This window comes from Watersipora subatra, chromosome 1 (genome assembly GCF_963576615.1).
Source record: "Watersipora subatra chromosome 1, tzWatSuba1.1, whole genome shotgun sequence".
Taxonomy (NCBI): domain Eukaryota; kingdom Metazoa; phylum Bryozoa; class Gymnolaemata; order Cheilostomatida; family Watersiporidae; genus Watersipora; species Watersipora subatra.
Window position 1 is genome coordinate 32,817,145 of NC_088708.1, and position 13,154 is coordinate 32,830,298.

Below are 13,154 nucleotides of genomic sequence, written 5' to 3' on the forward strand. Positions count from 1 at the left end.
CAATCTTTCAGCTTGTTTGTATAAAATGCGATTTAAGCTCAACGAAATATAAAGTGGTCATAGTTGTTTAAATAAAAATTATTTAAGATATAAATAATTGGCACCAGTTTGGTGTATGAAACTATTTTTACATGTTTCACTTGTGGTTTGAAATTTGATGATATATTTGCTTGCAAAACTGCACTGAGAATATACAGCCCTAACAACTGACACTGTCAATACTTTGTGTATTTTCAGACAAGCATGATCACCGTGAAAATATGCCTTGACAACATCAAGTTTAGAGAAATACACATAGGAAATCATAATGTATCTTTCTTAATGATTACATGAATGATTCATCTTAATGATCGGACGAACAACCTGTTACTAATTGTATCGTCTAGATGATTTGCCACTCATACCAACAATCGTGTTGTTGATAAGATGGCTAGCAATGAAAGCATGCACTTACAGAAAAAATAAGCAAAGGTGAAACACTCTTGCCTTCAGATAAACCAACTCAGCTGGTCATCAGCAAACGTCATCGAGCTATCCTTCACCACCTCGGCTCTATCGTGGGCTTATCACTTTCCAGCAAATCTTTGAATGATTCTCCCAAAAAGTGACTGCTGGTTTGCTGACTGTAGTTTTAAGTAATCTTGCATAAGATCCTCAGGTGGTGCATCCCATGAGTCTTCAGTTAGGGCAGTCAGAGATTGCATTGTTTTCGGCGAGCGAAGTGTCCACCCTCCGTGTTTGACTAATAATGATGTCATTATTCCTGGACCACTCTTGAATTGACGAGCTGAGACAAAATGTGACGAATTCACAGGCTAAACATATTGGCATAAGGCAAGGACAAACAGCGTATTATAAGTACCAATTGACCAGCAAATACAGGAGGAGGTAGCACGTACAAACAGACACACAACTACAACATACCAGAGTTGTTTCACTACAAATAACTCCATATGTAAAAAAAATTTTTGACATGCTAACAGCTAAAAAATTTTCTGCTTTGATTATCAAATTAAAAAATTCAATTACGAAACAATTTCTATGAAACATGTATCTGTTATACCTCCACGGTTTATTACACCTCCACGGTTCGTTACACCTCCACAGTTTGTAACACCGCCATGGTTTGTTATACCTCCATGGTTTGGATTTGTTATACTTCTACGGTTGGTTATACCTCCATGGTTTGTTATACTTACACGGTTTGCTACACCTTTATGGTTTGGTATACCTGCACGGTTTGTTATATGTACCTAAATGGTTTGTTGCAGTTTTTATACTAATAACAAGATGATACCTTATTGAATCGTGTGTCACCATGCTTTCCAGTTGTTGTGTAGTCAGTGTAGCAGGTAACGACACAAGCCATTTTGTAATATGCGATGTTCATATCACATGTTGTCACATCAATTAGCCTAATGGCACTTCTTGTTTGCATCAACTAGTGAGAGAGCTAAGCCATTTTCAACATTCTGAATGTTTATAATGAGTGGTAAAATTTACCTAATTCTTCCAAGGTTGGTGTCGGCATCTCAGGTATTCCTTCTACTCCGGCAGCATTTTGAAGCTTATCGATCTGCTCACTCTCTGTATAATGTAACCGTGTGTAAGCAAAATAAAATGTATGACATCAAACAAAACACATGATGGATGACTGATTGAGAACTAACCAATAAGATCATTTATGGTGAGTTGCAGGGATGGAGACAGGTGTGTTGACTCAGCAAGCTGCACCCACTTCTTATAAACAGCGTGGTTATGTTTTACCTTATCTTTTTCATTCTTATAAATCCTCCTCTTTTGCTTCAGTAACAAGGTAAGTGCCTGGGAAAGTGGTAGATCAATGTCGGCAAATTACTGGTTGTGGGATAGTAACGTATTGGCTCATTAAGTCTTTAAAAATGTCTATCAACTGGAACTAGCATATGAGAGTGTTCTCACTTTATATGAGAGTGTACTTCAGCGATTTTTTATGACTATTTCTAATGCCATCCTTTGAAGCAAAAGATACAACATTTACACACAATTTATTTCTCCATAATGTAAATTGGTTTGTACAAAGTTTTTTTGTTTTTAAGAGTCTGTAAATAATGCAAAAGTTATTTAAGGTGCCACCAAAGTGACTAATCATATGTTGACATCTGTTTAATTCACTAACTGAACAAAATCTGTTCAAAGAAAATGAACAGCCTGACAATATATGAAGATTTAAGAGCTTATGGTATGGAAGTTTATGATCTGTTTACCAAATGCTCAGTCAACATCAAATGTTTCATTAACAGTCTTTCACAGCGCAGTGAACAGATTTCAAATCTGTTGTGAAGAACAGACTATTAGAGGTCACAAAATATAAAATTACTAATTGTCTGCAATTCTATACTTTAAAAGATTAGAAAAAGCACACAACTCCTGGTGTAGTTGTTTGTTATTTTAAAAATCATTGGTTGAACGAGTTAAATGGTAAAGAAATCGAATAGTTGATACAGTAGTATTAAGTTCCAATAATCTGGTTACTCATTAACATAAAACATAAATAACACTTGCAAGCCATGAAAGTTAGAGAATAAGCACTTCAAAAAAGATGTTTCACTAAGCTTGATAAAGTTACAGGGCTGCTAGAGCTCGCTATGCCTCGCAACTCTTTCACTCATTCATTCTGCCAAAAAGCCGTAATAACGACGCTTCAGCACCTATAAAAAACCTTGCTCACGGAGTAAATGGATCAATCCAAAATTTTAACACAATAAATTTAGGCTATTGGGCTATAACTTTGCCAAACACAATGAACCCGTGAGTTTTTTTTACTCAAAATTCACAGCATAATATTGTGGCTTCAAAATTTTTCTATATGTGGTTTAGGATGAATGAAAAGAAAAATTGTGAACAGCAACCTAAAAATACTTCAATTAGTGAAATTTTTCAACATTGGACTGCAGATAATTCTGATAGCCATATTTTATATTAGAGTATAGAGGTCTAACGCTTTGGTCCAACTATAAAGATGACAGCACTTTTCTTTCGCAGCCAGTTTCACTGAACTAAAAAATATTTAATGTGGCTTTTGTTTGTCATATGCATTAATTCTTGTCCAGAGTTTTTTGCTGGTTCCAAAAAGTATAGATTAAAGCTTTATAACAGAAACTCTAGGTTTGACAGCAAAAATCCGATTGTAAGGGTACGTCAGCAAAATTTTTTCAGCATGAATTAATTCCGTCAGAGCGAGCAAAAAAATACGTAGTGAAAGAGTTAAGATATATCGAGTTGGTGACAGGCTAGCTAAAGAGTTAAGATATATCGAGTTGGTGACAGGCTAGCTAAAGAGTTAAGATATATCGAGTTAGTGACAGGCTTGCTGAAGAGTTAAGACATATCGAGTTAGTGACAGGCTTGCTGAAGATATAAGATATATCGAGTTAGTGACAGGCTTGCTAAGGAGTTAAGATATATCGAGTTGGTGACAGGCTAGCTAAAGAGTTAAGATATATCGAGTTGGTGACAGGCTTGCTAAAGAGTTAAGATATATCGAGTTGGTGACAGGCTTGCTAAAGAGTTAAGATATATCGAGTTAGTGACAGGCTTGCTAAAGAGTTAAGATATATCGAGTTAGTGACAGGCTAGCTAAAGAGTTAAGACATATCGAGTTGGTGACAGGCTTGCTAAAAAATTAAGATATATCGAGTTGGTGACAGGCTTGCTAAAGAGTTAAGATATATCGAGTTGGTGACAGGCTAGCTAAAGAGTTAAGATATATCGAGTTAGTGACAGGCTTGCTAAAGAGTTAAGATATATCGAGTTAGTGACAGGCTAGCTAAAGAGTTAAGATATATCGAGTTGGTGACAGGCTTGCTAAAGAGTTAAGATATATCGAGTTGGTGACAGGCTTGCTAAAGAGTTAAGATATATCGAGTTAGTGACAGGCTAGCTAAAGAGTTAAGATATATCGAGTTAGTGACAGGCTTGCTAAAGAGTTAAGATATATCGAGTTAGTGACAGGCTTGCTAAAGAGTTAAGATATATCGAGTTGGTGACAGGCTTGCTAAAGAGTTAAGATATATCGAGTTGGTGACAGGCTTGCTGAAGAGTTAAGATATATCGAGTTAGTGATAGGCTTGCTAAAGAGTTAAGATATATCGAGTTGGTGACAGGCTTGCTAAAGAGTTAAGATATATCGAGTTAGTGACAGGCTAGCTAAAGAGTTAAGATATATCGAGTTAGTGACAGGCTTGCTAAAGAGTTAAGATATATCGAGTTAGTGACAGGCTAGCTAAAGAGTTAAGATATATCGAGTTAGTGACAGGCTTGCTAAAGAGTTAAGATATATCGAGTTGGTGACAGGCTTGCTAAAGAGTTAAGATATATCGAGTTGGTGACAGACTTGCTAAAGAGTTAAGATATATCGAGTTGGTGACAGGCTTGCTAAAGAGTTAAGATATATCGAGTTGGTGACAGGCTTGCTAAAGAGTTAAGATATATCAAGTTGGTGACAGGTTTGCTAAAGAATTAAGATATATCGAGTTAGTGACAGGCTTGCTAAAGAGTTAAGATATATCGAGTTGGTGACAGGCTTGCTAAAGAGTTAAGATATATCGAGTTGGTGACAGGCTTGCTAAGGAGTTAAGATATATCGAGTTGGTGACAGGCTAGCTAAAGAGTTAAGATATATCGAGTTAGTGACAGGCTTGCTAAAGAGTTAAGATATATCGAGTTGGTGACAGGCTTGCTAAAGAGTTAAGATATATCGAGTTAGTGACAGGCTTGCTAAAGAATTAAGATATATCGAGTTGGTGACAGGCTAGCTAAAGAGTTAAGATATATCGAGTTAGTGACAGGCTTGCTAAAGAGTTAAGATATATCGAGTTGGTGACAGGCTTGCTAAAGAGTTAAGATATATCGAGTTAGTGACAGGCTTGCTAAAGAGTTAAGATATATCGAGTTGGTGACAGGCTTGCTAAAGAGTTAAGATATATCGAGTTAGTGACAGGCTTGCTAAAGAGTTAAGATATATCGAGTTAGTGACAGGCTAGCTAAAGAGTTAAGATATATCGAGTTGGTGACAGGCTTGCTAAAGAGTTAAGATATATCGAGTTAGTGACAGGCTTGCTAAAGAGTTAAGATATATCGAGTTGGTGACAGGCTTGCTAAAGAATTAAGATATATCGAGTTGGTGACAGGCTTGCTAAAGAGTTAAGATATATCGAGTTGGTGACAGGCTTGCTAAAGAGTTAAGATATATCGAGTTGGTGACAGGCTTGCTAAAGAGTTAAGATATATCGAGTTGGTGACAGGCTTGCTAAAGAGTTAAGATATATCGAGTTAGTGACAGGCTTGCTAAAGAGTTAAGATATATCGAGTTGGTGACAGGCTTGCTAAAGAGTTAAGATATATCGAGTTGGTGACAGGCTTGCTAAAGAGTTAAGATATATCGAGTTAGTGACAGGCTTGCTAAAGAGTTAAGATATATCGAGTTGGTGACAGGCTTGCTAAAGAGTTAAGATATATCGAGTTAGTGACAGGCTTGCCAAAGAGTTAAGATATATCGAGTTGGTGACAGGCTAGCTAAAGAGTTAAGATATATCGAGTTAGTGACAGGCTAGCTAAAGAGTTAAGACATATCGAGTTGGTGACAGGCTTGCTGAAGAGTTAAGATATATCGAGTAAGTGACAGGCTTGCTGAAGAGTTAAGATATATCGAGTTGGTGACAGGCTTGCTAAAGAGTTAAGATATATCGAGTTAGTGACAGGCTTGCTAAAGAGTTAAGATATATCGAGTTGGTGACAGGCTTGCTAAAGAGTTAAGATATATCGAGTTAGTGACAGGCTAGCTAAAGAGTTAAGATATATCGAGTTAGTGACAGGCTAGCTAAAGAGTTAAGATATATCGAGTTAGTGACAGGCTTGCTAAAGAGTTAAGATATATCGAGTTGGTGACAGGCTTGCTAAAGAGTTAAGATATATCGAGTTAGTGACAGGCTTGCCAAAGAGTTAAGATATATCGAGTTGGTGACAGGCTTGCTGAAGAGTTAAGATATATCGAGTTGGTGACAGGTTTGCTAAAGAGTTAAGATATATCGAGTTAGTGACAGGCTAGCTAAAGAGTTAAGACATATCGAGTTGGTGACAGGCTTGCTGAAGAGTTAAGATATATCGAGTAAGTGACAGGCTTGCTGAAGAGTTAAGATATATCGAGTTGGTGACAGGCTTGCTAAAGAGTTAAGATATATCGAGTTGGTGACAGGCTTGCTAAAGAGTTAAGATATATCGAGTTAGTGACAGGCTAGCTAAAAAGTTAAGATATATCGAGTTGGTGACAGGCTAGCTAAAGAGTTAAGATATATCGAGTTGGTGACAGGCTTGCTAAAGAGTTAAGATATATCGAGTTGGTGACAGGCTAGCTAAAGAGTTAAGACATATCGAGTTGGTGACAGGCTTGCTGAAGAGTTAAGATATATCGAGTTAGTGACAGGCTTGCTAAAAGGTTAAGATATATCGAGTTGGTGACAGGTTTGCTAAAGAGTTAAGATATATCGAGTTAGTGACAGGCTTGCTAAAGAGTTAAGATATATCGAGTTAGTGACAGGCTTGCTAAAGAGTTAAGATATATCGAGTTAGTGACAGGCTAGCTAAAGAGTTAAGATATATCGAGTTAGTGACAGGCTTGCTGAAGAGTTAAGATATATCGAGTTGGTGACAGGCTTGCTAAAGAGTTAAGATATATCGAGTTAGTGACAGGCTAGCTAAAGAGTTAAGACATATCGAGTTGGTGACAGGCTTGCTGAAGAGTTAAGATATATCGAGTTGGTGACAGGCTTGCTAAAGAGTTAAGATATATCGAGTTGGTGACAGGCTAGCTAAAGAGTTAAGATATATCGAGTTAGTGACAGGCTTGCTGAAGAGTTAAGATATATCGAGTTGGTGACAGGCTTGCTAAAGAGTTAAGATATATCGAGTTAGTGACAGGCTTGCTAAAGAGTTAAGATATATCGAGTTGGTGACAGGCTTGCTAAAGAGTTAAGATATATCGAGTTAGTGACAGGCTTGCTAAAGAGTTAAGATATATCGAGTTGGTGACAGGCTTGCTAAAGAGTTAAGATATATCGAGTTAGTGACAGGCTTGCTAAAGAGTTAAGATATATCGAGTTGGTGACAGGCTTGCTAAAGAGTTAAGATATATCGAGTTAGTGACAGGCTTGCCAAAGAGTTAAGATATATCGAGTTGGTGACAGGCTTGCTGAAGAGTTAAGATATATCGAGTTGGTGACAGGTTTGCTAAAGAGTTAAGATATATCGAGTTAGTGACAGGCTAGCTAAAGAGTTAAGACATATCGAGTTGGTGACAGGCTTGCTGAAGAGTTAAGATATATCGAGTAAGTGACAGGCTTGCTGAAGAGTTAAGATATATCGAGTTGGTGACAGGCTTGCTAAAGAGTTAAGATATATCGAGTTGGTGACAGGCTAGCTAAAGAGTTAAGATATATCGAGTTAGTGACAGGCTAGCTAAAGAGTTAAGATATATCGAGTTGGTGACAGGCTAGCTAAAGAGTTAAGATATATCGAGTTGGTGACAGGCTTGCTAAAGAGTTAAGATATATCGAGTTGGTGACAGGCTAGCTAAAGAGTTAAGACATATCGAGTTGGTGACAGGCTTGCTAAAGAGTTAAGATATATCGAGTTAGTGACAGGCTTGCTGAAGAGTTAAGATATATCGAGTTAGGGACAGGCTTGCTAAAGAGTTAAGATATATCGAGTTAGTGACAGGCTTGCTGAAGAGTTAAGATATATCGAGTTAGGGACAGGCTTGCTAAAGAGTTAAGATATATCGAGTTAGTGACAGGCTTGCTAAAGAGTTAAGATATATCGAGTTAGTGACAGGCTAGCTAAAGAGTTAAGATATATCGAGTTAGTGACAGGCTTGCTGAAGAGTTAAGATATATCGAGTTAGGGACAGGCTTGCTAAAGAGTTAAGATATATCGAGTTAGTGACAGGCTTGCTAAAGAGTTAAGATATATCGAGTTGGTGACAGGCTTGCTAAAGAGTTAAGATATATCGAGTTAGTGACAGGCTTGCTAAAGAGTTAAGATATATCGAGTTGGTGACAGGCTAGCTAAAGAGTTAAGACATATCGAGTTGGTGACAGGCTAGCTAAAGAATTAAGATATATCGAGTTAGTGACAGGCTTGCTAAAGAGTTAAGATATATCGAGTAAGTGACAGGCTTGCTAAAGAGTTAAGATATATCGAGTTGGTGACAGGCTTGCTAAAGAGTTAAGATATATCGAGTTGGTGACAGGCTTGCTAAAGCTCAGGAGGTAAGTTCATGAGAAGCTTTTACATTCAACTGCGTAGGAGCTCCGCAGAAATAGCTTGCTAGCACAAAGGATATGCAGTATATATGCCATATATACGCCATATAAACACCATATATACACCAGTGTATACACCAATACATACACCCCTTACATATATGAGTTAATTCATCTCAGAATGACAGGGGAGCTAAGCTTAGCTATACACGTATTGTACCTGCTCAGTAATAGGAAAAGTGGCTAAGATGGTTTCCACTCCATCCTTATTTGGAGACGTATGATACAAGTATTGTATCTGAGCCTTAGCACGGCAATTCAAGATATTCGCTGCTGGCAAAGGGCGAAAATACTTTCTTTCTATTATTTTGTTCTTAAGGATAAGTCTCTGCTGATCCTTATTTCTAAAATTGCAACAGATATACGGTGTTTAAAGGATAGTTCAACAGGCAGCTGTGACAATAAGAAACAATTCTGAACACAAAGCACAGACAATGTAAGACAACTTCATATAATCTACAACAAGTATTTGAAACAAGAATCGGTATAGATTATTAGTATAGAACCGTTTATAGATTGGTACCTGTTCTAGTTTTTTAAATAAAATGTCCACAATTAAAACTTTTAGTTTATTATAGTAGTTTAATATAATCCATAAATATAATCAGTCAGCTCATCCCATCTTTACATAATTATTCTAACTTCTAACAGGTTATAACTATAATTTGATGACTTGAAACTTCTAGGGTCAAAACGCATCTATACTATACTATGAAAGCAATTTAAATTTATCAAAAAATGCAATACTATTATAATGAAGTTATATTTATTTTCCACATACACTGAGCGATATATAACTAGCGAGTATAATTAGCCCTGCTCATTTCCATACCAAATATGACACAGAAGATGTTACAGGTACAACTGAAATAGAAAGAATGTCCCAAGCACAAGTTTGATGACAACAAAAATTACAATTCACAAAGAATTAGTATGAAGCAAATTGCCTAACATTGACACATATCATCCTCAGCAATATCGTGACTTGCCTCCTTCCTTCCTCTAATGCTGCCACCCTTTGCTTTTCTGGCACAATTGCTATCTCTTCTGCATATCTTTCGTCAAGCTTCCCTTCTGCAAGCCACTCAGCTTCATCTCCATCTAGCACAAAGTTACTTGCTATTGATCGTACGTTTCTGCGAAGATGTGATGCAGATGTGCTAATTCCTCTGTACAAAATAGTTCATTCGATGTTAAATCACAGTAGTAGTATGTGTCTAAGGTTGGTGTCACCAATGATATACAGCCCACACATGGGGGTCTGTATATCACTGGTGTCACAGGCCCATCACAGGGCTTTTGACACCTACCTTCATACCTGCCAACTCTCACGCAATCACCCCAAAGAAAAAATGAAAATGCGTGAGAAATGCGTGAGATTTTTGCCCCAAGTTCCACGATTTTATATATACTACCATTGATAAATCAATTGCCCCAAAACCAAATCTCACGCATTGCCCCACTCTTGGGTTGGCAGGTCTGCTTACCTTAGACAATAAATTTGCGCCTAAAGCCAATAAAATGGCCACTTTTTGAATTATATAATATTACTGACTGTAAAACAAACTTCATCAATAAGGCCACCTTATCGGCGGATGAGCAAATCTTTTAAGAACGCAATTGTGTTTTACAGCCTTTTCAAAATGGTAATAATTTAACGTTACCTTTGCGCTATTGCACAGTCTACAGATGAAGATAGTCTTTTTGCCGTTAAGAAAATCCCATTGCAGATATCATTGAACTCTCTTCCAATACATCTGACTGACATAATTATTTACTAATACCAACGTAAACAAGCTCTTGTCACTGCTAACAAATAACTAAGATAGCAAAACAAGCGCTAATACTTGCAAAAATAAGGTGAAAATAACAAAGCAGCTGATAAAAAAAATTAGTTCTACGCATAAAAATCTTTGATATTGTTTGGTAAAAAACATTAATGCTACGTATCTTTTAAATTTATTGAACTCGTGGGTAGGAACATGTAAGATAACGCAGGAATGGCGCAACAGTCGGACTTGTTTTCCGGACATTAAAAATTCTGAAAGGCGCTCCACTAATTACGAATTCGGTTTACAACTTCCAATCGTTTTAAATGATTTTACATGTTTAGTACTGTACATAAATGTCTTCATTAGGCTGGAAGTCGATGTATCACCTTCGTGATAATCGGGGGATAATCGCTCCATTGTTTCATCTGCCTTCCCTGAACCAATGGTATAAAACCCCCATTGTGAGGAGTTTTATATCATTGCCTGAGCCCTGAACTAAACTGTCTTAGATAAATTCTTAGACCTTTTTGTGATTTTCTCGGCTGATATGAGCAATGATATACAGCTCTCACATGGGGACATGGGGGGTTGTATATCATTGATATGAGCTTCACATTGATTACTGTCAATTTATGTGCCATTCATTTCCGCTATATAGTTCTGTAATTAATTTGTCGAGATTTGGGTACCATTGCCAAATGCCCTGTGGTTAAACCCCAATGCCACCCTTCCACCTCGTTGTTGGTTCTTGTAGGACTCTGAACTGAGACCATGAGGTGGGTGGCCAGATAGTCGATGTGATCCACTTGGACCTGATATACTCAGCAAAATCTTCAAGTCTGTCATCTCTATTTGCCAACCTGGTCCAACATTCTTCAATGTGTTAATCAGGCATCATAGACAATGCTAGAAATTTGATGATTTTTGTAATCTTACCGTCATCTTTGAATAGAGTAGCCAATCGGAATGTCTGTACCTTTCGGTATACAGCTTGGGTCCAATGAAAGTGGCATCCATGCAATGGTACATTATATATGGCTTTGGAAGCTTTCCATAAACTTTTTGGACAAGTAGTGTATTAGACCTGTAGTTTTTTTGTCATATTGCAAAAGAGATCAGCTTTGTTTATTAAAACCGAAAGGTTTGTATATTCTCATGTAGCCTGAGGTTTATTGAAAATTCACATTAATATGCAGTTTTTTAAACAGCACTTGCCTATTGAAGTAACATTTCTGCAACATACCGTAAAACCTCTATTTTTAACCCTTCCTCTATAGTGGCGGTCAGTTGGAGGTGGCATTCAAATAGAGGCTGGCGTTGTATTGTTCAAATGGCTCGTCAGAATTTCGGGAAGATAATTTAGCCCTTTTACTAACGAAATGAATGTCGCTTATATTTTGCCCTCTTTCTCTGGTAGAGCGAAATTAAACCTTTTAGATGAAATAAATCTGCTAACTTGCCTCTGACTTGTCAAAGATCTCTGAATAAATATGCATTTAAAAACTGAGAAATATCTCTACCAGGTGATATCTAATGCTTGCAATTAACCTACGATGTTATTATAGCTTGGGTCCCACTTTGCAATTTGCTAGGGCCTTCAATTTTTTATTTCATTCTAAATTTGAAGGCATATTTTTATTTCATATCTATATTTAACGATGTTCCATAAAAGCTCACCGCACTCGTTGATATGTTTGCTACAGTTTACAGCCAAAACTAGCTTTTATGTGCAAGAGAAGAGGAGTTACGAGCGTCGATTCATTGTAAGATCAGATTATCACAATCATGCTATCAAATAAGATGCTATATTCAAAAATATATATAAAGAAACACTAGCAAACCAGCAAACCATCCTTTGTAGAAACAATTTAGTTGTCAAACAGCTCAACTCATAGCCTGAGAACCAGAGCTTACTGTGGCAGAGACCTGATAAAGAATAAAGGTCTCTTCACCTTTGGCCTTCCGGCTGCAACTCGCTTACAACATACATTCTAACCATAAGTCTAATATAACTTGATCACACAAGAGTTATTTTAATAATGACTAGACAACTCCTTAATTACCGGTAATACAAACAACAAATACTGTACTATTCCGTTATAAGTTATATTGTAATAACGCTGTTGTACATTGATGATATAGAGACATTCAAGCAATTTCCCTGAAAATGCATGAACGATGATCTCAACCGGCTGCGAAGGAGGCTCCATGTAAAAGTGGGACATAATGATAGGCAATAGAAGATTGACAAGCACCAAGTGTTATGCCATGATAATTAGATTGACGGACAATTGAGTATCACTTTTTGTGATAGCCTGCTCATAGTACATGGAAATACTCAGTTATCAACATGTGTCTGTATGTACAAGACTAACAACTTCAAAAATCTCATGCTCCTATTTTTTGTTTTATGACTCAGGAAATCCACTTGGCAACACCAAAGAAACATTGGAGATGAATCGAATGAAAACATGTATACAAATCTACCATTTTCTGTCAGACATGACCTAGATTTCAGGAGTAAGTCGCGAGATCCACCCTACATGTTTACATCATGTACACCAGCTGAAGATTTACGCAAACAAGATATTTTTGCATACTTGGCATAAAGCATTGAACCTTAACACACAACTACTGCCACAGGTGAGGCCACAGGCTAGCCTTCTTACATGCCAGACACCTATTAAAGAGAACAGCTCCAATGACTCAGCCTCTTTTCCGGAGCTTACTTAGGCACTCGCCCCTTTGCTTGCTGAGCTTCTCTCTCCTGTCTGTGGACTCTCTTTCTCCCCCACCATCCGCCAAGACTCTCTACCTATTGACTCTCATGACCCTCATTTGACTGTTGATACTCTCACCGGTACAGGACTGAGCAAACAAACATGGATGACCGCTCAAGTAATTACATAACTTTCATTAGCTATTCAAACCTTTTTTCATTATTATCATTGTTTAGAACTTTGTTGTGTATTTTAATTGTTTGACTTATAGAATAAAGAAATGTTTTATTCGTAAATATCAG

At 37.2% G+C, this 13,154-nt stretch overlaps 1 protein-coding gene and 1 long non-coding RNA gene across 2 annotated transcripts; one reads left to right on the top strand and one right to left on the bottom strand.

The window, feature by feature from the left end:
- Positions 1-563: 563 nt before the first annotated feature.
- On the bottom strand, positions 564-10,371 carry LOC137396218 (uncharacterized). The gene is made up of 6 exons (XM_068082403.1): positions 10,025-10,371; positions 9,350-9,529; positions 8,521-8,704; positions 1,671-1,824; positions 1,504-1,587; positions 564-787 (listed from the first exon to the last, which is right to left on the bottom strand). The coding sequence occupies exons 1-6, from the start codon at positions 10,126-10,128 to the stop codon at positions 567-569; spliced, it is 927 nt and encodes a 308-aa protein (XP_067938504.1). The 5' UTR covers positions 10,129-10,371; the 3' UTR covers positions 564-566.
- A 111-nt stretch (positions 10,372-10,482) lies between these two features.
- LOC137410584 (uncharacterized) lies at positions 10,483-11,288 on the top strand. The gene is made up of 2 exons (XR_010981226.1): positions 10,483-10,577; positions 10,887-11,288. It is a non-coding gene; the product is annotated as an uncharacterized lncRNA (long non-coding RNA).
- Positions 11,289-13,154: the final 1,866 nt, after the last annotated feature.